The 25723-nt window shown below is 45.0% G+C and overlaps 1 protein-coding gene across 4 annotated transcripts in view; it reads left to right on the forward strand.

Moving 5' to 3' along the window:
* The first annotated feature begins 52 nt into the window (after positions 1–52).
* LOC129695648 (spermatogenesis-associated protein 6-like) overlaps positions 53–25723 on the forward strand; it is an 83698-nt gene continuing 58027 nt past the window's right edge. For 2 of the 4 annotated variants that reach the window (XM_055632794.1, XM_055632796.1), the window contains exons 1-5: positions 53–399; positions 1308–1372; positions 7137–7274; positions 13492–13543; positions 16286–16327. In XM_055632794.1, coding sequence (XP_055488769.1) covers positions 1325–1372; positions 7137–7274; positions 13492–13543; positions 16286–16327 — 280 coding nt within the window. In that variant the 5' untranslated portion in view covers positions 53–399; positions 1308–1324. Of the gene's footprint in view, positions 400–430; positions 444–1307; positions 1373–7136; positions 7275–13491; positions 13544–16285; positions 16328–25723 lie in introns of those variants that run through there. The other 2 variants (XM_055632795.1, XM_055632797.1) reach the window with 2 other exon arrangements.

The following is a 25723-nucleotide window of genomic DNA, read 5'->3' on the forward strand; positions in this document are numbered from 1 at the left end:
GTGCATGTAAATATATAAAAGTAGTTTAGAAAAATCTCCGTCGTCCATTATCAATGCTCAGCAGACGGGTCAGAGGTGCGTCGCCATGGCAACCGGCATCAAAGGGTGACGGTGATAATTAGCCGGGCCCAGGTGCTCATTTAATTCCCGTTTGCAAACTATTTCAAAGAGAAGTGAAGCCGGGAGCGCGTCGGCCGTCCGTCCGGAGGGAATAGTTTAGCGCTCAGACACAGCGCCTGACACGACCGGCAGAGCGGAGGGAACCGGGTGTCTTTGGCTTCCACAACATCATCTAGAGGAGCGGATGAGCGAGAGCAGCGACCGGTGCCCTCGCCCCGGCCCCGAGAGACACAGGTAGGGGCTGGGGCTGAGACTGGGACCCGGCCCCGAGAGACACAGGTAGGGACTGGGACTGGGACCGGGGCTGGGACCGAGAGACACAGGTAGGGACTGGGACTAGGACCGGGGCTGGGACCGAGCACAGCAAACCGACCCCCTGAGAGACACACACAGGAGGTGGGGGGTGAGACCCGGCCCCGAGAGACACGGGTAGGGTCTGGGTGCCCTCGCCCAGCGACCCGGCTCCTGTACCGAGTGAGCCAGGTAAGAGGCGGGACCGGGATTGGTATTGGGGCTGGGACCGAACACAACGACCCAGCTGGGGTTAGGAGCGGGGCCGTCCTGGGACCGTGACCAGGACCCAGCACAACGACCGGACCCCGCTACCGAGTGAGACGGGTAGGAGACAGGTGGGCACAGCGCCAGCCGACCACTCGCAATCCCAAATACCCCCTGTTCATTCCCTTCACGGATGCTGCCTGACCTGCCGAGCTACTCTAGCATTTTGTACTTCACTATGTAATACCTAGTCTGTTCTTTCGGATTTGTGTTTGAGATTAATTTCTCATTTTAACATTCATGTTGAAATAAATTATAAAGAAATCAATACTCTTTCTGTTGGAGTTTTCCAGATCTCATTAATGTTCATTTGGATAGACTGATAGTTTGTTCAAAAATTATCAAATCTAGATTTTAAATGTCAATTTGACTATTCTCGTTCTTTCTTTTGAAAATGAGATGACTCAATGCCGTATCGATAACGGGAACCCCTTACCAGGCGACGTGAATTTGTTTCCCCACCCTTTGAAAGTGTCTAATTTTCTTGCTGTTCAGACTGTATCAGGCGTGATTAATTCACTAAGGAAACGTGACGCTCTCCGAAGCGGTGGCGATTGCAACATGCCTCCATGTCACCAAATTACAAACCTTTTAATTAATTTATTTTTTAATTGTTATTTTTCATCCAGATTGGTGAATCTGTAAAATGCCTCAAAAAGTTCTCAAGTGCGTCATTCAACTTGAAATCCACGCGGTAAGACACTCATTATAACCTCTTTACTTACTGCAGAATTAAAATATTACACCAGCACCGTAAATGTAGATTTAGTAGACGAGTAATGCGATATTTAAATATAAACTCCCATCAACAGTAACCAGTTTATTTTAGATATGTGCAACCGTCGATTCGTTCTGTCAAAATAACTTATGCCGCGATTGTTAAAATCCTAGATATTAGAAACAATTGATCATCCAGAATTTCTCTTTACAATGGTGCCTGTTGATTTTACATACGCGCTTTAATTCTCCATGAGGGCAATCTTGTTTAAAATATTTATACTTTTACAATTGTAAAGCTTCCGTTAGGTTCATATTTTTAATTGGTTTATATTTTTCAATAACGTGCCTTCATCTTATGCAGACACGCGAGTGCAGATGCTGGAACCTTATTATATGCTTTTCTTAAACTGTGTACTCTCCTCCAGAAGCCTTTCAACAGAGGAAACCATTCGGGTGCTACCCGTGATGTAGTGCCACTCGCGGCAACCTCTTGTTATTGCAAACTTGTGAATTTTGCATCTTTTTGAAGTTCACTAGACGTTAAAAGGCCATGCTCGCGTTACGAGCTGACGCAAGAGGTAACCCGAGTGAAGAGGTCGTGGTTGAGCACGATATAACAAGTGAAAGATCAAGAGGTTAACCGAGTTCCCACGGGTAGACGGCAGTTTCCTGTTTACTTGTCATTTCTGCGATGTTCCCAGTTCGTCTCCCGAGTTACTCTTGAGCCAATCCTGATTGAAGTTTTGTTTTAATAAGCAACAGTGTTATGTTTTAATAAGCAACAGTGTTAAAGAAGACCTCCATCCTGTGGCTTTGTTTTGAAGATATAATTCATAGCGGCCACATCTATTGATGTGACCTACAAAGGGAAAATGCGCACCATCCAGAGCAGTTATACTTATGATTTGTTTGAAACACACAGGTTTGATATGTTTTAATTGAATTTACTGCCATGTCTACACACTGCGGGGAGACGGGAGATTTATGGGGCTTTCTCACGGAGCGACTTGACGCAAGATGTAACCAGAGTGACGTGGTCGTGGTCTAGCACGATACCACACGATATAACGGGGGGCAGATAAAGAGTTCCCACGGGTACTCGGCATTTCTGTTATTTGTGCGAGTGACTTGTCTGTCTCCCGAGCTTTCCCGTTAAATCTTGAATGAACATTGTGAACTGTGAAGTGTTGTTAAATCATCATGTGGCACAAATGATGTAACTTTTTTTTCACACTATAAATATCCTCCATTGGTTGAATTGGCTCATTTGGAGACATGCTTGTACTAAGTAGTTTGGAGTACAGGATGGTGGTGTTTTTCATTGACGCGCTGTATGCAGCAGCCCTCTATGTGAATCGAGGACGCTTGCGTGAAGGCAGATGGGTGAGATTAATTAAAAAGAGAATTAAGAGGAAGTCTCACTGGGTGAAGCCCATCTTTCAACGGAGACCTCTATTTGGACAATATGATAAACTGCTTAATGTGCTGTGCGAAGAGGATAAAAACTTCACACACTTTGTCAGAATTTCACCCGAGCTCTTTAATGAGCTGACAAATAATGTCTCTCTTGCTGCGTCTCCTCCTCATTCTCCTGCATGGCAAAAACCTTTCTGACATGCTTTACCCGCTTTCTTTGAGCTTTTCTGGGAGCCATCTCTGCAAGTGTTCCAGTGAAAAAGATTCTCCAACAATGACAATGAGGTGGGACGTCCTCGATGGACACATGTTCCATTGGCGATATTGAGACCAGCTTTTTTACTCGCCTTCTGTCCCCTCTGTCCAGGTTCACCGTTCGCAGGAGTTCCCACGGTAAACGCAAGAGTTATTACGGATATCGCACTGGCCACTACGTCCATATAATGTTTCAATGTTCAACCACAAGTGTACAAGTCACTCTTGGAGAAATTCAAGCTTGCTTGAATTTTCTCCCGAGTCAACAAGTTCCACGAGTACCTGCCGTTAGCGCCACGGTGGTCCACGAATGCCGTATGGTTATCGTACGAGGTTCCCACGATGTTCAACTCTGGTTACCTCTTGCGTCAAGTCGCCCCGTGAGAAAGCCCCATAAATCTTTGAATGTGGACGGATGTGCACATCAGATTGTTGTGAGGCGGAGCTCAAGGTTCGCCTCCTGAGTTTTGGTGCCGAGGCGTGAGTTGAGATGGAGAGAGGTTGGGGGGGGGGGGGGGGGCGTCATTAATCTGTCTGGGGTGACATGGCTCTTGGGTTAGGCTGGGATCATTCGCTGCGGGGTGATCTTAGTGCGGGAGACAAGTGTAGGAGAGGTGTACTGACTGTGTGGGCAGAACTTTGGAAGTGATTGCCCACCAGTCTCAAAAGCCGCTGTGTCTCCCTGTCCCTGGGATAGCAGGGGGAGATCAAACAGCACAATACCCCCATCCCCCTCCAACTCCAGAGGAATCCGCTCCCCGATGGGCCGCTACGGCGACAAGTGGCAGTTCGCCCACAGCCCGAGCTGCACCCCCTCATCCGCCATCCCAAGAACAAGACGTACCTTGCACACCATCAGCTTCTGCCCCTACAGGGAGTGTGTTCCTCTGGAGTTGGAGCGGGGCTGGGCTGGAGTGCTGCTGGCTCTGGGTCTCTGGGATCTCCGTGCTTGCAGTGGGCCTGGGGGTCGGTGTCCCGTTGGTCCTGACGTCTCCGGCCACCCCCCTGGACAGGAGCTGAGACTGGGAACTGTACTGCCCTTGCCCCCTCCCTCTGCAACTGCAAACAACCACACTCTCCTGCTCACCTGCAAGGGCGGTACAGTTCCCAGTCTCAGCTCCTGTACAGGGGAGTGGCAGGAGACGTCAGGACCAACAGGAACCCGCTCCCCGATGGGCCGCTACGGCGACAAGTGGCAGTTCGCCCACAGCCCGAGCTGCATCCCCTCATCCGCAACCCGGGTTCCTCTGGAGTTGGAGTGGGGCTGTGCTGGAGTTGCTGTTGGCTGTGGGTCTCTGGGTTCTCCGTGCTTGCAGTGGGCCTGGTGGGCCTGGGGGTCGATGTCCCATTGGTCCTGACGTCTCCGGTGACTGGCGCGGACCTGCTGGCATTGCCGACATGAAGATTGAATGTGCAATGGGCGGGGAGCTGGAGAGGGGAGGGAAGGGGTCACACACATGGCCGGGAAGCAGAGGGGTGTAGGTGGGGGTGGTGACAGATAGGGCCAACAGTGAGTGGAGAAAGACAGAAACACCGACGTGGAAAGGAGACCTACAACAGTGCATGATCTCTCTCGCGTGGCAGGTGACTGTCGCTGGGAAACTGAAGGGAGCGACAATCTGCTGCTGCCTGCCCGCTGAGTTAAAGAGTTCCCACGGTAGACTCACGATACACTAAGGTAAACGCACGGGCCACTACGTTCTTAAATCGAGTTTAAATGTTTCAATTATTAACCACAAGAGTAAAATTGACTTGTGGAAAATTTCAAACATGTTTGATTTTTTGCAAGAGTAGACAAGTTACACGAGAATCTGCCGTTAGCGCCATGATGCACTACGTTGCGTCCACGAATGCCGTACATTAATCGTACGTTATTACCACGAGGTTTAACTCGGGTTACCTCTTGTGTCAGCTCGTAACGTGAGAATGGCCTATAAGTTTGACAAGTACAAACAATTTAACTTTATTTTGAAACGACCGATCCCAATCAAATCAACGTCTGTAAAAGTAAATTAGTTGCTCGTTATGTTTATGCTTTTGTGTTAAACAGAATGCAACAATAGACAGTTATCTGATTTAAGATCAAATGCAAAGATCGAGTCCTTAGTTACCGGCACACCAAGTAAACAATTATTCCCAGTGAAGGGGATTGGAATGCCCAATCAAGGTTGATAGTTATAGTGGTTAGTCAAAAATCCCAAGATCTTTATTTTAACTGGAATATCACTACCTATGTGGAAAGATGCCTCATTGGTTGCTTACTAGCAATGTACATGAACTGGCAGAGCCTCAGAGTATAGGGGGGTTGCACGGAAGGTCACTGGGTCATAGGGCTCGACGCACGGAGCCGCTAAATCCAACTGGAAGACATCCGGCACTTCCGGTATATGTTATTAATGCTAGAAACGCGTACTTTCCTACCTGTTAAAAACCGCCAAACTGTTGAATTCTTCTGCTGAAAAAAATTGTGGGAGTCGGGTTAAGTGTGAGAGACATGTACCCAACTTCAGAATTCCAAAAGTGAAGCTAAATGAAGGTATAGAGAAGCGAGAACTGAAGAGACTACAGCAGCTAAAGTGCTTGGTAAACATTGAAAATATTGGGAATTATCGTGTTTGCTCACTGCATTTCATCAAGTAAGGCATTATTTGTGTTTTTTCTTGATTACTTTGGTATCTAAAAATTCTCAGGTGATAAATCGGGCTGTAAATTTTTCTTCAGATGCGTTTTCATTTTGTATGTAAAAACCCACGAGAACCATGGGCGATTTAAAAAGTTTACAGCCAGATTTATCACTTCTGAAACTTTTTAGATGCCAAAGGAATCAAGAAAAAACATAAATAATACCTTACTTGATGAAATGCAGTAAACAAACGGCCAATGTTCGCCAAGCACTCTGGTTGTCCCCTTCAGCTCTCGTTTCTATCTACCATCATTTCTCCTCACTTTTGGAATTCTGAAGTATGCTAAATGTCTCTCACACTTATCCCGATTTCCATAATCATTTGCAGCGCAAAAATTGACAATTTCAGCGTGTTTTAACGGACCAGCTATGCTGGAAACAATGGTAAGTGCTTACCTGCAGTTCATCGCGTGTAATCCATTTGGAGTAGCGTAGCAACAGTACGGGTCATGGGTCATGACCGACTGCCGTGAAACCTCCCTATATAACATACAAGATTTTTTTTAATAAGCCCTTCTTATAAATCCATGTTTTTTTCTATGAAAGAATTACGATCCTTCAATATCATCCATCTCTGATTATAAATAATATGATTGGCTACAGAAGAATAAAAACACAAATTTTCCAGAGGAAAAGAATGGTAATCCTACTTTAATCATATTTAGATAAAGACAAAACAAGGTATTGAAATCATCCAATCAAATATGGATAGAAGGTACCACATACACTTCCCCTTAAGTCATGCAAGTGTTATTTCATATGTTAAAATGGCTCAAAGACATTTGTATACAAATAGATAAATCAAATAGCTAATACTACATTGTCAATAGGTCTATATCTTGTATCTGCCAGTTTTCTTTAATATATATGAACTTTACCAGAATTCTGGAAGTAATGCAAAAACTGTGACAGCAGTTCCAAGTTGCTGGAACCAACTGCATACGTGCCACCAGGAAAGTGAAAAGTCGAAAGGGAGATAACATGAAATAAATATTATAGCATGAGGAATCCAGGCATTCAGTTGTGCATTTTTTTGTTAATGCACATGCTGTTTGTCATGCTGGGACTTAGGAGGTCATTACTTAATTGTGGAGGACACACGAGAGTACAGAAAGTGGCCTACTTTGCTACTGCTGATCAAAACAAATGGTCTCTTTATAGGGATTCTCGTATTACAAAATGTGTGAAGGTGTATGTCTATAGGTTTGCAGATGGCTTTCAATATCAAAAACGGCTAATCTTGTAGATTCTGTAATTTTCAAATTATTAGAATGACTAGACATGAGTAACAAGGATAATTAAATTAGTATTTGAAGTACTAAGTAAAATGTTATCTTTTTTTTCCACCCCCCACTTCCCTTTGCCCCACCTTCCATTAATTCAGATAACCTGTCCAGGTGTGATATTACCAAGGAAAGATGATGTGTACCTCAGTATTTGTATCCTTGGTCAGCGCTGGAAAACAAAATGTGTTATTCCAGTTTTCCCTTTGCTTATTCATGAAAAACTGCAATTTGAAAAGGTGAGTTTAGCCAACCTTTATTTTTTAAGTAACTACTGACAGTAGGTTAAAAGACTTGAATTTAAATTTAGTAGCATATTGTAAAAGACCAAAAATAAGATTAGGGTTGTGAAGTGTTATTGGAAAAGGGGGTTTGATTTCACCAAGACTAAGTGGCTGTAAATGTTAATGGGACCGATGAAATGGAGATAAAGATTGGGAGCATGAAAGGCATTAAAGAATAGGGAAGGGAAGAAAGGAAGTAATAACAGAAACTGGTGAAGTGGAGGGAGACGGAAAAGGAAAGGGACAAGAGAAGATGGAACATGATGGAAGAGAATGGAGAAGCAGAAGAAGACGGCTAACAAATATACAAAGAAACAGAAAAAAGTTGATGCATGAGTGCGATAAGATAAAGGCAATATGGGTGCACAACAGATGGTGTTGCTGCCTCAGAACCCACTTCTATCGTGACATCTGAATCTATATTAGTTGGCGAATGTAAATTAGCCTTATAATGTGTGGATTGTAATGTGGACAAATTCAAGGTTATCCACCAGTAGAAAATGTAGAAAGGCAAATATTTTTTTAAGCAGCAGAAGATTAATATAAATCTGTTAAACAACAGGGTTTTTTTTCCCCCCTTTTTTAAGATCTGGGGATTATTGGTCATTTATTTCCCATCCTGAATTGCTCTTGGGAAGGTAGCAGTTAGGTCCCTTGGTGAACTGCTGAAGTTCTTCAGATAAAGCTGCTCTCGGAGTGTTAATGGGTATGGTGTTTCACTGTGTAGACTCTAGTGACTAAGATAGGCCAGTACAGTTGCAAATCAGGATGGTATGCAAATTGGAGGGAATTCTGCAAGTGGTTGTGTTTCCATTGGATTGAGTAAGCCAATGGAGAAACTGCAGTGCACCTCGTGGATGGTACACGCTGTGACAGTTATGCAGAGGCGATGGATGAGTTGATACTTAAGTAGGCTGCATTGTGTTGGATGATGAGCTTTTGGAGAGTTTTTGGAGCTGCCATTCCGGCAAATGGAGAATACTCCATTCTCCACATTTCTGCCTTAAGCTGGTTGAAAGGTTTTGCTGTGTCAGGATTTGAGATACTCACCGTAGAATGCCTAAACTTCTGGATTACATGCATGGATATTTATATGGCTGGTCCAGTTGAGCTTTTAGTCTGTGGTGACGTCGTATGTTAATGGTCTGGGACTCATCGATGATAATGCCATCAAATGTAAAGGGAAGTAGATGGTTCTTACCTGGTACCTCTCCAGTACAAATGCAAACTTTATTTGCAATATATCACTGTGCCTGAATGTTATCCTTGAACACTAATTACTTAAGGTTGGTATGGAGGTTCAACAGGTACAGCATGTTGGTTTTTATTGCAACAACTGAATACAGTAGAGATACCTTGCCATGGAAAAGTGTGAACGGGTCTAGTCTCAACATCAAAGGAATTGTGGAGCAGAGAAAGTGCAGCATTTTTGGCATTCAAGGCAAGCTTACCTAAATTAGGCCCATACCTTCTTAATTTTAGAAAAATGAGGGGTGATCGTATAAAAAAAATTCAAGGAACTTGAAGGTAGATGAAGGGTTGCACTTTCCTTGGGTGAGGGCATCTATAACTCGAGATCACCTCAAAATAATGGGCAGGTGATTGTGAATCTCTACCTAAAGGAGGCATGAGTGCTCTGCTACTGAGTCTATTCAACATGTAGATTGATAGCTTTTTAGATATTAAGGGAAGGATATGTGATTATAATAAGAAAATGATGCAACCATGACCTTGTTGAATAATATGATTATCCTCCTAAAAATATTTAATGTTATTAACCATATAACCATATAACAATTAACAATTACAGCACGAAACAGGCCATCTCGGCCCTACAAGTCCGTGCCGAACAAATGTTTTTTCCCCTTAGTCCCACCTGCCTGCACTCGTACCATAACCCTCCATTCCCTTCTCATCCATATGCCTATCCAATTTATTTTTAAATGATACCAATGAACCTGCCTCCACCACTTCCACTGGAAGCTCATTCCACACCGCTACCACTCTCTGAGTAAAGAAGTTCCCCCTCATATTACCCCTAAACGTCTGTCCCTTAATTCTGGTCATGTCCTCTTGTTTGAATCTTCCCGATTCTCAAAGGGAAAAGCTTGTCCACATCAACTCTGTCTATCCCTCTCATCATTTTAAAGACCTCTATCAGGTCCCCCCTTAACCTTCTGCGCTCCAGAGAATAAAGACCTAACTTGTTCAACCTATCTCTGTAACTTAGTTGTTGAAACCCAGGCAACATTCTAGTAAATCTCCTCTACTCTCTCTATTTTGTTGACATCTTTCTTATAATTGGGTGACCAAAATTGTACACCATACACCAGATTTGGTCTCACCAATGCCTTGTACAATTTTAACATTACATCCCAGCTTCTATACTCCATGCTCTGATTTATAAAGGCTAGCATACCAAAAGCTTTCTTTACCACCCTATCTATATGAGATTCCACTTTCAAGGAACTATGCACGGTTATTCCCAGATCCCTCTGTTCAACTGTATTCTTCAATTCCCTACCATTTACCATGTACGTCCTATTTTGATTTGTCCTGCCAAGGTGTAGCACCTCACATTTATCAGCATTAAACTCCATCTGCCATCTTTCAGCCCATTTTTCCAAATGAAAAATGACTTTGGAAATCTTCTTCATTATCCACAACACCCCCTATCTTGGTATCATCTGCATACTTACTAATCTAATTTACCACACCTTCATCCAGATCATTGATGTACATGACAAACAACAAAGGACCCAACACAGATCCCTGAGGCACCCTCTGAAGAAGGGTTTCGGCCCGAAACGTTGCCTATTTCCTTCGCTCCATAGATGCTGCTGCACCCGCTGAGTTTCTCCAGCTTTTTTGTGTAATCCCTGAGGCACCCCACTAGTCACCTGCCTCCAACCCGATAAACAGCCATCCACCCTTACCTTCTGGCTTCTCCCATTCAGCCACGGTTGAATCCATCTTGCTATTCCTGCATTTATACCCAACAGTTGAACCTTCTTAACCAACCTTCCATGAGGAACCTTGTCAAAGGCCTTACTAAAGTCCATATAGACAACATCCACTGCTTTACCCTCGTCAATTTCCCTAGTAACCTCTTCAAAAAATTCAAGAAGATTAGTCAAACATGACCTTCCAGGCACAAATCCATGTTGACTGTTCCTAATCGGACCCTGTTTATCTAGATGCTTATATATATTATCTCTAAGTATCTTTTCCATTAATTTTCCCACCACTGAAGTCAAACTAACAGGTCTATAATTGCTAGGTTTACTCTTAGAACCCTTTTTAAACAATGGAACAACATGCGCAGTACGCCAATCCTCGGGGACTATTCCCGTTTCTAATGACATTTGAAATATTTCTGTCATAGCCCCGGCTATTTCTACACTAACTTCCCTCAATGTCCTAGGGAATATCCTGTCAGGACGTGGAGACTTATCCACTTTTATATTTTTCAAAAGTGTCAGTACTTCTTTTACTTTGAACCTCGTAGTATCCATAGCTACTCTACTAGTTTCCCTTACCTCACATAATTCAATATCCTTCTCCTTGGTGAATACCGAAGAAAAAAAATTGTTCAATATCTCCCCCATCTCTTTTGGCTCTGCAGATAGCTGTCCACTCTCTCTCCAATGGACCAATTTTATCCCTCGTTATCCTTTTGCTATTAATATAGCTGTAGAAACCCTTTGGATTGACTTTCACCTTGCTTGCCAAAGCATCCTCATATCTTCTTTTAGCTTTTCTAATTTCTTTCTTAAGATTCTTTTTACATTCCTTATACTCCTCAAGCACCTCATTTACTTCATGCTGCCTATAATTATTGTAGATCTCCCTCTTTTTCCGAACAAGATGTCCAATTTCCCTTGAAAACCAGGGCTCTTTCCAATTTTTACTGTTTCCTTTCAACCGAACAGGAACATATTGATTCTGTACTCTTAAAATTTCCCCTTTAAATGTCCTCCATTTCTCTTCTACATCTTTCCCATCAAACAAAATGTCCCAGTTCACTCCTTTTAAATCATCTCGCATTGCATCAAAGTTAGCCTTTCTCCAATCAAAAATCTCAACCCTAGGTCCAGTTCTGACCCTCTCCATAATTATATTGAAACTAATGGTATTGTGATCACTGGACCCGAAGTGCTCCCCAACGCATACCTCCGCCACCTGTCCCATCTCATTTCCTAACAGGAGGTCCAGCACTGCCCCTCCTCTAGTAGGTACTTCTATGCATTGCTGCAAAAAACTATCCTGCACACATTTTACAAACTCCAACCCATCCAGCCCATTTACAGAATGTGTTTCCCAGTCTATGTGTGGAAAGTTGAAATCTCCCACAATCACTACCTTGTGCTTACTACTAATATCTGCTATCTCCTTACATATTTGCTCTTCCAATTCTCGTTCCCCGTTTGGCGGTCTATAATACACCCCTATAAGAGTTGCTACACCTTTCCCACTTCTCAATTCCACCCAAATAGCCTCCCTAGATGAGCCCTCCAATCTATCCTGCCAAAGCACTGCTGTAATATCTTCCCTGACTAGCAATGCAACACCTCCACCTCTTGCCCCTCCAATTCTATCACACCTGAAGCAGCGAAATCCTGGAATATTTAGTTTCCAATCACAGCCCTCCTGCAAACACGTTTCACTGATCGCCACAACATCATACTTCCAGGTGTCTATCCAGACTCTAAGCTCATCCACCTTTCTTACAATGCTCCTAGCATTAAAATATGCACATTTAAGAAAACCCCCGTCTCTTATTCTCTGTTTATTTCCTTTTTTTTCTTTCTCCTCTTGTGTCCGAGTGCTTCCCATTTCTGCTTCCTGCCTCCCATTCTGTCTACTACCTTTCGCTATTTGAGTCCCTCGCCCTAACCATTCTAGTTTAAAGTCTCCCCAGCTGCCTTTGCAAATTTCCCCGCTAGGATATTGGTCCCCCTCGGGTTCAAGTGCAACCCATCCTTTCTGTACAGGTCCCACCTTCCCCAAAAGAAGTCCCAATGATCCAGGAACTTGAATCCCTGCCCTCTGCACCAGTCTTTCAACCACGCATTTATCCTCCACCTCGCTCCATTCCTATTACATTATTACAGCTACTGGCTAAACAAGGAAGAAATGATAAATTGGATCACTACTTAGTATTGAATTACCAGGTTACAATCCAACCAGCTGCCCAAATGAGGCTATTAAATTATCAGTAATTTCTGTGGTGAATAATTACAAATCCTATGCTGGTGCAAATTCAGGACCAATGTTGCCTTCTGAGAAATTTTCCGCATGGATCTCCTTCGACTTTTGCTGAATAAGTAAAGAACCTGGAAGACGAAAGAAAAGAATAATCTAAATTTAACAAGGGTGTAAGCTTGATATTTGCATTCATTCTTCCCATTGTTCAGACATTGACAAATACATAATACCATATATGCATATGGAAAAACTTGTTCTTCCATGTAGGCTGTCTGAGCTTCATATCACTATTATTTAGTTAGAGGAGCACAGATGTGTCAGATCATTAAGAAGTTCTTTCCAACAGTGGGCCGGCACACCTCTAGTCCTTTACATTATCCCAGCATTTTATGCTCTCTTCCACGTGATAAAATTGATCCACAAGAGAGTAGAGATTAGGTATTTGTCTGATGGATACAATCGATTAAGTGAAGGTAGCTGTAAGTTTGATGCATTAAATGAAATGAAGGTTTGGGTGATGAACAATGGTAGATGATGAGTAAGGTAACATAGTATAGTGATTATGTTACTGGGCTAATATCTAGAGACCTACCTGGAATACAGGGACAAGAGGTACAATTTCTTCATGTTGGGTTCGGTCACTATTCCTGATCTGTGTAAATGGTGACGAAATTGCTTATGTTAAGTCCATTTTGATATGGCTTTCAGAACCCTGAATATATGTTTGATTGACTCCAGGTATGGTTGGCAACTCCCACAAAACTTGTGCATAAAGTCCTACAGGTTATATGCAACTGCATTAGGATAATTCATTTAGATCCACATGAGCTCTTAGTTCCATGTGATTTTGGCAATCTTTACCACATATTGCTTCTAGTGCTTTAGTTTTACAATGTTGTTTTTATCATGTGTTTATTTACAATTTGTATGCTGCAATTTCATCTATCTATGTTTACTTCAACAGGTGTTTGGGAAAGATATTATTGATCCTGCTGATGTGGCTGCTTTTTTAGAATGTATGTATAACAATCAATAATTATTTTATTGTATGCTCATAACCTCTTACCAAAATGTTGGTCAGACAACCCTTATTGTTGGCAGTAAGAAGTACTTGCAAAAACTATTGTATTTTAACATTTAGTTCGCAGCTAACCATTACAAGCTAATATATTGATTTCAGTAAGCTCTTTTAAAAATTTGCCTTGTTGGCTAGAGGGGGAGGGGATGGAGCGTAGAGGGGGGTGGAGGGAAGGGACTAGTGGTAGAGAGGGGGTAGTGTAGGTATCTTGCAAAGCCTACCTGAAGCGTCGCTGAAAATCTGTCGCTGCGGGTGTGCGCGATTTTGGAGCCGTTTAGAGGGGGGCGGGTTTAAAACGCGATTTTCCCTAGGCTGTTCCAATCGAGGATGTTCAGCCTAGTTAATTATTAACAGAAAATAAAGCTGGAATATTCCGTCGCTTTAACTATTATTAGTTTTAAAGGCTTTATATAATTGTTGTAGTAGTTTAAAAATTAACCTCTAAACCCCCGACCACCGGCAACCGGCAGGGTCTCATACAGGGGACAACAGAAGGTAGGCTGATTTATTTTTACATTAAAAAGGGCTTCTTAAGATCCCTTTATACAAAGTTTAAAGTTGCGAGTAGCTCATTTTGGGCCCATTATATCCCGCAGTATTTTTCTGGGCATTTGAGGGTACAAATCTAGTGCAATGTGAACGTTCTAAACCAGCGCATTCACAGGAACCCACTAGAAAGCAGATTTAAATTGACTTTAATTTACAGCAATTGAACACTAAATTCCTTCCATTTGCCCTATAAATTAATGTAAATGAGATTTAAAAATCATGTTTTATTGTGTGAATATTATTTGGACACTTAGGCTATTTAAAAATGTTAATCATTTATTAAGAAATAGATAGATGTTTAGATCTAGTAATTGAAGTTTTAAATTAGCTCCAATTGGGTAACTAACTCATATGCTTTAATTTCAGGTCATCCAAGTAAGATTGATTTATATTTGTTTCAGAATGCTTCAATCTATGATAACTGAAAATTTCATTCAGTTCTCTTACTTTTTAAGAAAGTTATGGGCTTTTGACTGTCCACGATCACAGCTTTTTTTGTTATGTCCATAGAAAATCAATAGGGAACAAGATGCTAATTTCCGAGTATGAAAATGGCCATCACTTTTTAAATACTTGAGATATGAAAGTGAATTGGGTGTCAAATTAAACTTCCTTTTATGCTTTATCTGATGGGATAAATTGCAGACTTGATTTTTAAAATCTCAAAATTTTGTAACATTGCTAGGTAGTGGGGAGGGACTGGGGGTGGAGGTAGAGGGGGAGATGGGGGAAGAGATGGGAGGGAGGAGAGTGGATGGGGGGCGAGAGGGTGGGTGGGGGGGGAGTGGGGGAGAGGTGGGGCAGAGGGAGGAGGGAGAGAGAGGAGGGGGGAGAAGGCAGTGCCCAGCAGTCAGCGCGTTGAAAATTGCTTGCCGCGAGGAGCAGAGGCATTGTGATGTCATTCAGCTCGCTTCAGCACATTGGATTTTAAAAAGATCTCAGATTGGTGAACAAATAATTAATCAAATTTTCAGATGAGGCAATTTTCGACACGAGGTAAATCTCTACTGGAATATGTAAAAATTTTACCATTAGTGCGTCGGGTTTTGGAAAAGATGTGATTCCCAAGCGAACAAACGAAAGATCAGATCAGTTTTATAAGTATATACTACACCAAGTGCAGACCCGTTGAGTCTGTTCCCCCAACACGCGGTTGCGGGGGGCGCGGCAACATGCGGCCTCACACACACTAACTACCCCCCGCACACATGCTAACTATCCCCCTTGAGATTATATTAATATTATTAATTTGCTCCTTTTACCCCATAACCACCCTTTCGCTGACGCACAGCCTCCAACTCGCAGGCGCGTCGAGGGGGGGGGGGGGGGGGGGGGGGGTAGGCAGTGAGGGCAGGGAGAGAGACAGTGAGAGGGGGCAAGAGACAGAGGGAGGGGAGGGTGAGTGAGGGGGAAGCAGGGAAGAGAGATGAGATGGGGGACTGGGAGGATGGGGGAGAAGGAGGTTGGGGATGGGTGGTGGAGGGGAGGGTGTGAAGGGGGTTTTAGGGGAGGAGGGGGAGTGAGGGGGGGGGGGGATAGGGGCAAGGGGAGGGTGTAGGGGAGAGGTGGAGGGAAGGGTGTGTAGTGGAGTTTTGGGGAGGGAGGGGGGAGAGAGATCACGGGGGCTTGAGTGAGCCCGGAGCGATCCAAGGACCAAAGATCCTATAGTGAGATATAGGCTCTTTGTTGAGAACTTCCAAAAGCAGTGGAGGACCGGCCGAACGTCGCTTTCACCAGCGTTACAGACAGTCAAGCCGCGGACACGGAGAGGAGCTCATCCCCTGTGACGGGGAGGGAGGGGAAGTGGGGGGGTGGGGGAGCCGGCCGAGTGAGTGAGCTGCTAACAGCGGAGAGAGACAGAACGGCTTTACTCTCTGGAAAGCTGAGTGAGCGGGTGGGCGATGGGAGGGGCGTGGCTTCACAAGCTGCATGGGCAGCGAGAAAACCTTTTCAGCTCGTGAGCGCCGCTGGCCTCGCGATCTGCAGAACAAAAATCCTATAGCGGAGCGGAGCTGCAGGGTCTTTGCAGCTGCAGTTATGAAAACAAATAAATATCCTTGTGCTTTTTAATTTTAAATATTTATCTCCACAACTTTTAAAACTTTGCTAATGATATTTCATTTTCTTTCAGGTGATAATACAACATTCGAATTGGTCCAGTTCACTTCTTCAGGTATTATTATTCATTGAAGTACAGCTATAATTCAAGTTTTTATTTTAAAGAGCAGCTGTAGTTTGCACAGATTTCAATTCTTTTTAGCCACTGCAAATGCAGATACATTAATGAATAGTTGACATTTTTTTTGCATGACTGATGACTAACAATTTACTGATGGGACTTGAACTCATGAAACTTGGAACAATTTGCATATATTTAGCTCTTTTAAAGTATCCCAATGCAGGGACATTATCTCACAAAATTTACAAATAGCCTGCTGTGTAAGCATTAGGATTAGCTATTGAAAACTTTGTCAAAGAGGAATGTCTGAAAAAGGAGGTGTAGTGAAGATCTGTAGGGAGGAAATTCAAGAGCTTAAAGCTGTTGCAGTTAACAATGTGAATTGATTAGATCCTTACCTGGATAATCCGCCGGTGGCGGGTAATTACACAAGCCTCAAGGAGCTGCTGCTCCGGATCTACGGGCTGAGCCGTATTCCGCGCCTGTCGGGTCCTCAACATGGGCGGGCTCGGCGTCCAGAGTCCCTCGGTCCTAATGAGCGAGATGCACATGCTCATGGGCGACCATCTGCCCAGCCCACTGATTGAATTTACCTACCTGCAGCAGTTGCTGCGTGACATCCACCGGCAGCTCTCGGGAGAGATCTTTGACGATCCGATCCAGTTAGCGGCACACGCTGACGAGCTGTGGCAATCTGACCAGCAGCAAGTGGGCATGCTGGAATCCCTGGAGTCGATGGAATCACCGGAATCGCTGGACCGGATCGATTCAGTGCCCTGGAAGGCCCAGTGACCCAAGACCACGCCCACAAGAGGGCCACGCCCACGAGAGCCACAGACAAGAAAAGTGGCATAGGAGAGGAAGATGGTTGAGCAGGATCCAGGTAAATGAATGTGGTGTTTTTACCACCAATTATAGGGTTCAGCGGCCCGCAAATGCCGCCAGCCGTGTTCGTTTCCAGGAAACGCCATTGCAGACTGCCGATAGTCACCGCGGTGGCTGGCAGGATCCACTGCCTGTACGTCTGGGACTGGTGCTCAGGGGCTCAGGTTCCATCTGGACTGGACATTTGTGCTGGTAAGAGGGGCCCCCCGTTAACTGCTGCAAATGGCAGTTTAATCTGCACATATTGCATCCGCATGGTTCCCATCATATTAGGTGCATGCCATTCCACCTGGCCATTCAGCATTGCGGATGTGGCCCAGCCACTGCTGGGCGCAGATTTCTTGCGGACACAGTCACTCCTCGTGGACGTGAGGGGCCAACATCTTGTCCACGCGTCAAATTTCAAGAAGATTTCCTTGCGCTCTACTGCGCTGGACAGAGTTGAGGCAATCCGCCAGTTCCCGTGGCCTGCTCCTGTACGTGGCCGCCGGGAATTCGTAGGGATGGTCACATTTTACCACCAGTTCATTCTGGCGGCTTCCAAACTTTTGCGGCCACTTTCCCAGTTGCTGACAGGCAAGCAATGGGAGATAGTGGGACACAGTTGCTATGGCGGCATTTGAAGGGGCAAAGGAGGCCTTGGCTCGGGCGACGATGCCCGTGCATCTGTCTGCCGACGCCCCACAGCCCTTAGCGGATGCCTCGGACTCTGCGGTCGGCGGTGGTTTGGAACAGTCGGTTATCGGCCGTTGACGGCCTCTCACCTTCTTTAGACGTCACCTTAGCGCTTTCGACCAGGAGCTGCTCGCCTTACACCTCGCAGTGCGGCACTTACGGTACTTCCTCACGGACCGTACGTTCGTAACCTTCACGGACCAGCAGCGCCAGCTGGCGGCTATTTCAGAGTATACAATGGGCATCCGACACTTCGCGGGGAAATGCAACCTTGTGGCGGATACCTTGTCCCTTCCGGCAATCGCAGCTGTGCTTAACCCGGCCTCATGAATAGATTACTGTTCGTTCACTGGGCCCGGGCGTGCATCCCGTGCCAGACATCGAAGGTGCATCAAGACGTCTGGGCGCTAGTTCAAGACTTCGCAGTGCCACGCCGGCGGTTCGATCATGTACACGTGGACATCGTGGGGCCACTGCCTGTGTCCCGGCGTGATTTGCACCTGCTTACGGTGGTCGACCATTTTACCCGGATGCCGTCCTCATGGACACTTCAACCCAGTCGTGCACTCATGCCCTCGTTGAAACTTGGATTGCCTGCTTTGGGATTACACTTTACATCACGTCCGACCGGGGCGCCCAGTTCACGTCTGAACTATGGTCTGCCATGGCCCCCTGTCTGAAGGCTGCCCTGAAGGCTCGTCTAACGGGCCCTGGGTGGATGGACGAGTTGCCATGGGTCCTGTTGGACATTCGATCGGCCCCCAAGGAGGATCTATCATCGTCCTCCACGGAGTTGGTGTATGGTGCTCCGCTCTCCGTCCCCAGGGAATTTGTCCCTGCTGCTGATGGGTCTCGGGAACCGCCGTCATAGGAGCAGATCCGCTTGCGGGAGAGGGTCCGCGCCCTGTCTCCCGTCCCAACGTCGCATCATGGAGTGGCCCCTTTCCATGTGCCTCTGCAGCTGATGGGCTGCCCGTCTTTCTTCGCCATGACTCCCACAGGTTGCCCTTGCAGCGCCTGTATGACGGGCCTACTACATTTGATTTGGACATGGGATGCCGGAGTGAAACTGTGTCCGTGACTCGTTTGAAACGGGCACACTTGGACCTGAGCGAGCCAGTCCAGGTGGCTCAACCGCCCCGTCGCGGGCTCCTGGAGATTCTTTCGAACCAAAATACCCGTGACCTTGAGGAGTAGGGAGCTTTATTGGAGAGAATAAACATGTCTCGTGCACACAACTCCTGTCCGCTTAGCTTTTGGCTCGACTCCTGCAAGTTCCCGCTACAAAGCTAACAATATGTTAATGTATAATTTTTTATGAAAACAGCATGATCATTATCTGAAATTATCAAAGGAAAGTACTGTGGAGCTGTAAATCTAAATCAAATGAGAAAATGTTAACACCTGAGATTGTTGAATTCAGTAAGCCAGATCACATTGGACCCAGCCGAAGCTTCCCCTGCTTTAGCCTCTCCGATCCCTCTTGCCTTTACCAGCTGCACAGCTACTGACATCCTCACAATGTTGCTGCCCATAAATAGAGATGTCCACGGGTGACAAATTAGGACGATAGACACAAAAAGCTGGAATAACTCAGTGGGACAGGCAGCTTTAGAGAGAAGGAATGGGTGATGTTTCGGGTCAATGCCTTCTTCCGACCCCACAGCCAATTATGAACCTCTGCAGTCAGTGGTCTTTTGCATTGTTTCTAAATGTCTCCAACGATGGGAGACATTTAGGAATAATTAAAAAGAAACATAATTACAACAATAAAATCAAATCGCTTAAATATTTATGAAAGAACTGCAGATGCTGGAAAAGTCGAAGGTAGACAAAAATGCTGGAGAATCTCAGCGGGTGAGGCAACATCTATGGAGAGGAGGAGAACTTCTTCGAAGTAGACATACCTTGAGGAGATTTTGCAGTGGAGTAGAAGAAATGTTTAAGAAAGAACTGCAGATGCTGTTGAATACTGAACAGTCTGAAGAAGGGTCTCGACCCGAAACGACGCCCATTCCTTCTCTACCATAGATGCTGCCTCACCCGCTGTGTTTCTCCAGCAATTTTGTCTACCTTCACTTAAATATTAATATTTTAAGTAATTTACGTGTTTAATGTAATTTTAAATGATTCTTACTGTTATTTATATTATTTATATTAATCCAATTAAATGTACGTTATGGAAATTACCTAAAATAGTGGTATTAATTTAAACATTTCAAAAAACACAAACTACTCGGCTTCTATTACAGAAGTTCGTTGATGCCATTCATGGGACCTTGCTTGATCCTCAGCTGCAGGTGATGCAAAGCTGGAAGTCAGAAACAAAGTGTATCTGGTCCCTCAGCTTGGTATGTTATGAAATCCCCCAGATTTACTGGTAACCACATGGCAAAGTGAGAGATGTGGTGAACCAGCAGCTGACCCAGCATATTCAAAGTTCAGAATATGCTTACACAAACTGAAATTACCAGGCAGCTTGCAGAACTGCCAGCTTGCCAATAGTGTGATCTAGCATAGCTGAATTGGAAAGCAGTGACATATCCAGTCCAAAGATTAGGTACCATTCATCATTCTTGCGTTGCCCTTCACAAGAAAATTGTAGAAGGGTGAATATAGGAGAATCAGAATTGATTGGAGATATAGAAACAAAATAAAATGTAAGCAGGAATTCACTATCATGCTTAACTGGTCCAAGGTATCCTAAAAAGCAGTCACCCAGGTTGTATTTGACCTCCAACATGTGTACAGGATTGTAAAGATGTTCTCACCATTTACTTTTTGTTACATTTTATGGGATTATGTTTTGCTCAAATCATGATTTAGAGAACAGAATACAAATCATAGGAACAGGCCCTTCAGCCCACAATGTCCTTACCGAACATGGTGTCGGGTTAAACTAATCTTCTCCGCCTGCACATGGTCCATGTCCAAGCATATCCATGTGCTTATCTAAAATCCTCTTAAATGCCACTAGTATCTGCCTCCACCATCACTTCTAGCAGTGCGTTCCACACACCCACCACTCTGCAAAAACTTGTCCCACGCCTCTTCGTTAAATTTTGCCCCTCCCTAAAGTTAGGCCCTCCAGACATTGTCATTTCCACCCTAGCAAAGAGATTCTGTTTATCCAGATCTTTCCTAATTTTATATACTTCTACCAGGTCTCCCCTCAGCCTCCTACACTCCAGAAAAAAATCAATAGCTAATATCTTCCAATTTCTTCCTGCATGACAAATAACTGGTTCATTTAGCAAATAAGTGAAAAGTCCCACTATTTTCCTAGGACAAATGCAAATTCACTAAGGGGGACACAAACAATCTTCCTGATGTACTAGTGGCCAGAGGATCTGGGGTGACGGAGGAACTGAAGGAAATCCACATTCGGCAGGAAATGGTGTTGGGTGATGGGACTGAAGGCTGATAAATCCCCAGGGCCTGATGGTCTGCATCCCAGGGTACTTAAGGAAGTGGCTCTAGAAATTGTGGACGCATTGGTGATCATTTTCCAATGTTCTATAGATTCAGGACCAGTTCCTGTGCATTGGAGGGTAGCTAATGTTATCCCACTTTTTAAGAAAGGCAGGAGAGAGAAAACAGGGAATTATAGACCAGTAAGCCTGACATCGGTGGTGGGGAAGATGCTGGAGTCAATTATAAAAGATGAAATAGCGGCATATTTGGATAGCAGTAACAGGATCGGTCCGAGTCGGCATGGATTTACGAAGAGGAAAACATGCTTGACTAATCTATTGGGGATTAGTCAATGGAGAGCCAGTGGATGTGGTGTACCTGGACTTTCAGAATGCATTTGATAAAGTCTCACCTAGAAGATCAGTGGGCAAAATTAGGGCACATGGTATTGGGGGTAGAGTGCTGACATGTATAGAAAATTGGTTGGCACGGGTCCCTTTCAGAATGGAAGGCAGTGACTAGTGGGGTACCGTAAGGCTCGGTGCTGGGCCCGCAGCTATTTACAATATATAGTAATGATTTAGATGAAGGGATTACAATAACATTAGCAAATTTGCAGATGACACAAGCTGGGTGGCAGTGTTAATTGTGAAGAGGATGCTATGAGAATGTGGGGTGACTTGAACAGGTTGGGTGAGTGGACAGATGCATGGCATATGCAGTTTAATGTGGATAAATGTGAAATTATCCACTTTGGTAGCAAAAACAGGAAGGTAGATTATTATCTAAATGGTGTCAAGTTGGGAAAAGGGGAACTACAATGGGATCTGGGGGGTTCATCAGTAAACATGCAGGTACAGCAGGCAGTGAAGAAAGTGAATGGCATATTGGCCTTAATCAGTGCCGGATTTAAATGAAAAGAGACCCTAGGCTGTTCCACTTGTGAGGCCCCTCCCAACCCCCCACCCCCACGACTAGAGGAAGATGGAAGAGTCCACCAGATTGACGCCTATTTGCAGCAGAGCGTGACCAATGAGATAAGGAGCTGGAAAGCTGCACATTTATTATTTATTGCCAGTGCTAGTGTCGAGTTATCAGCTTAAAACAATATTATTCTGAAATGGAGGGCAAGGAAAATTACTGAAGGGTTGTTTAGAGACTACAGTGTGGTGTGACAGGCCTTCTTACATATGCTATGACAATGTAAAAAATATTATACACCTTGAAGGGCTCATGCTTTTTTTCCTCTGTTGTCAGCCGGGCAACCTTGGCGGCTTTTTAGGTTGCCAAATGAAAGTTTAGGTGGTCATTTAAGACGGCTTGCATGACTCGTGTGATAATGTGCTCGGACGAAGTCGCATAACGTCGCACATTTCCTTCGCTCCATAGATGCTGCCTCAACCGCTGAGTTTCTCCAGCATTTTTGTCCATCCATTCACACAGGGTTTGTTATCCCACTTTCCTCACCCACTCACTACACATTAGGGGCAATTTTACAGAGACAAGTTAACCTACAAAGCCAATGCATCTTTGGGATGTGGGAGGAAACCCACACGCTTGCAGAGAGAATGTGTAAATTCAACGCAGACAGTTCCCGAGGACAGGATCCCGAACACAGATCTCTGGCGTGTGAGGCAGCGTCTACCAGCTGTACCACTATATATTGTTTTCCAACAGACAAAGCATTATACGTTGATAACTTTGGTTACTAAAAAAATGAAAATATCCATTTTCAGTTTTAAATCTCCAAGTGAAGCTATGTTCTCCTTTACAGCTACTGTATGTTTTAATTAAGTTCAAGGCTATGGGGCAGTACATTGATCATAACGTTGCTGCCTAAAAGTGCCAGAGACCTGGAATTGATCCTGAATATGGGTGCTGACTGTTGTTACGACTCCCGAATGCAGGTACTTCAGAGCCGCGTAACATAATTCAAAAACCAGGTTCAAGTTCAAAAATCTTTTAATTATTTAATGGAACACAAAAACCAAACCTGATTTTAAACAACCCAGTCAGGGATATGGATGAACTGACAAACAATTAAACAGTGCTCCAGCCAGCCACGTAATGGACCGTCGAACCAGAGACTCTAAAACCTGCCTAAACAGATACAACCCTGAAACAAAATACACGAAAACACTAAGGTCAGCCCTTATCCGTCCCAATTCAATATTTGTTAACAAGGAATGGTGAAAGTACGCAAAGTTCTATGCCATGTGGCCAGGCCTTCTGCAGTTCACACCAGCAGACTGCTCACAGGTCAGGGTCTACGAAGAAGAGAGAGCATCCTGGGAACTCTGGTATTTAAGCTTCAGGTGAGTCGCCCGTCACCTGACGCAGCTTGGCCAATCGGGTACAGGAGCTTTTTAACCCCTTGATTCACAGCCACGAGGCCTGTACTCGGGAGAGAAACGGAGAAAGGTAAGTACATAGCATTCACCAGAGGGGGGAGCGCCTAACACCCCCACCCAAAGATACTGAATAAGTTTCGGAAGAAGAGAGAAAAAACACCACCAAATCCCAGAAACTATTCAGGAGCTAAAACACTACTGGCGCGACAAGGCGTCAGCCAAGACATTATCCTTGCCACGGATATGCCTGACCTCCAGGTTGTCGTCTTGCAGCTGCAAACTCCAGCTCATTAACCGCCGGTTCTTATTCTTCATACTCTGGCACTTGTCGGGGTTGACCCGATACGGATGCTGTTTAATTGGCGCAGCACCGGCCACGTCAATGTCATGCTGCAGCACAGACATCTGAGAAGGCACATCCGAGAACAGTGACCCATATGACTCAACCAAAGCAAGCAGGTCACCCCGCTGACTTCCAGTCAAATGAGACAACCGCAAGGGAAGCGACTCCAAAGCCTCAGAATTACACAGCTTTCCCTGCGTCACTGCCACAGACAACCGTGCCTCACCCACATCACCACCCGTGTCAGGGGGCAGCACCACTGGAGCCAAAACGGGTTTAGATGAAACCGAAGGACCCAGCTCCTCCCCATCAACCTCCACAGGCTCCTGCTCATGATACTGCTTCATCATGTTGACATGACAGAGCTGAGTCTTGCGCCTCCGATCAGGGGTACCAATAACGTAATCCCTCTCACCAACCTTCTTAACCACCTGATAGGGACCGCTATACCGAGCCTGCAGACTGGAACCAGGAATAGGCAACAACACCAGGACCTTGTCACCTGGAGAAAAATTCCTACTAGAAGCCTTCCTGTCGAACCAGTCCTAGACTGAGCAGAAGCAAGATTACCCATTGCCAGTTCGCATGCCCTCCTCAGTCTAGACCGAAAAGTACAGACGTGGTCTAAAATACTACAGTTTGTATCCTCCTGCAACCATTTCTCCTTCAGGACCCTCAACGGACCACCTACAGCATGCGCGAACACCAGGTCAGCAGGACTGAACCCTAATGACTCCTGCACGACCTCACGCACCGCAAACATAACTAGATGAACCCCCTCATCCCAGTCTTTTTCAAACTCCAGGCAGTAAGTCCTCAACATAGATTTCAAAGTCTGGTGAAACCTCTCGAGAGCTCCCTGGCTCTCAGGATGATTCGCACTGGAGTAACAATGCTTAATATCTAACAACTTCATCACCTGACCAAAAACCTTCGACATGAAGTTGGAACCTTGGTCACTCTGCACAACCTTGGGCAAACCGAACAACGAAAAAAACTTAGTGAGAGACTTCACAATGGTAGCGGCAGTAATTCTACGCAAAGGGACCACCTCCGGAAAGCGGGTGGGCGCACACATAATTGTCAATAAAAACTTGTTGCCCACCCTTGTCCGAGGTAGAGGACCCACACAATCAACTAGTATCCGCTCAAATGGCTCACCGACCACAGGGATTGGATATAAAGGCGCAGGAACAATCGATTGGTTCGGCATCCTGCCACCTGACAAATGTGACAACACCTGCACTGCCGTTTCACGTCCTTTTTCAACCTTGGCCAAAAACAATTCCGTAAGATACGGTCATACATCTTATTGAGCCCCAAATGTCCACCCAGAGGACCATCATGAGCCAAACAGAGTATCTCGTCCCTATACCGACAAGGTATTACAATCTGATCAACCACGCTCCAATCATCATGCCCAGATATATCCAAGGGAGACCACTTTCGCATCAGTAAACCATCCCTTAGATAATACCGCTGTGGAATCCACATCCCCCTCAGGAACCTCACAATCGAACAGATCATATAAACCTGGATCACTCTGTTGCTCCTCAACCAGCCGGTCACATGACAGCGACACCGGCACATTTCCAGACACTACCCCAACTTGAGATGTAGAAACACCCTTCACAACACAGGATCTATCATCCTGATCCCCAAAAATGCTCTCACTCAGGTCCACTACATCCTCAAACTTCGCCTGGCTCTTAGCCATAGCCC

Source organism: Leucoraja erinacea, chromosome 3 (genome assembly GCF_028641065.1).
Source record: "Leucoraja erinacea ecotype New England chromosome 3, Leri_hhj_1, whole genome shotgun sequence".
NCBI classification, from domain to species: domain Eukaryota; kingdom Metazoa; phylum Chordata; class Chondrichthyes; order Rajiformes; family Rajidae; genus Leucoraja; species Leucoraja erinaceus.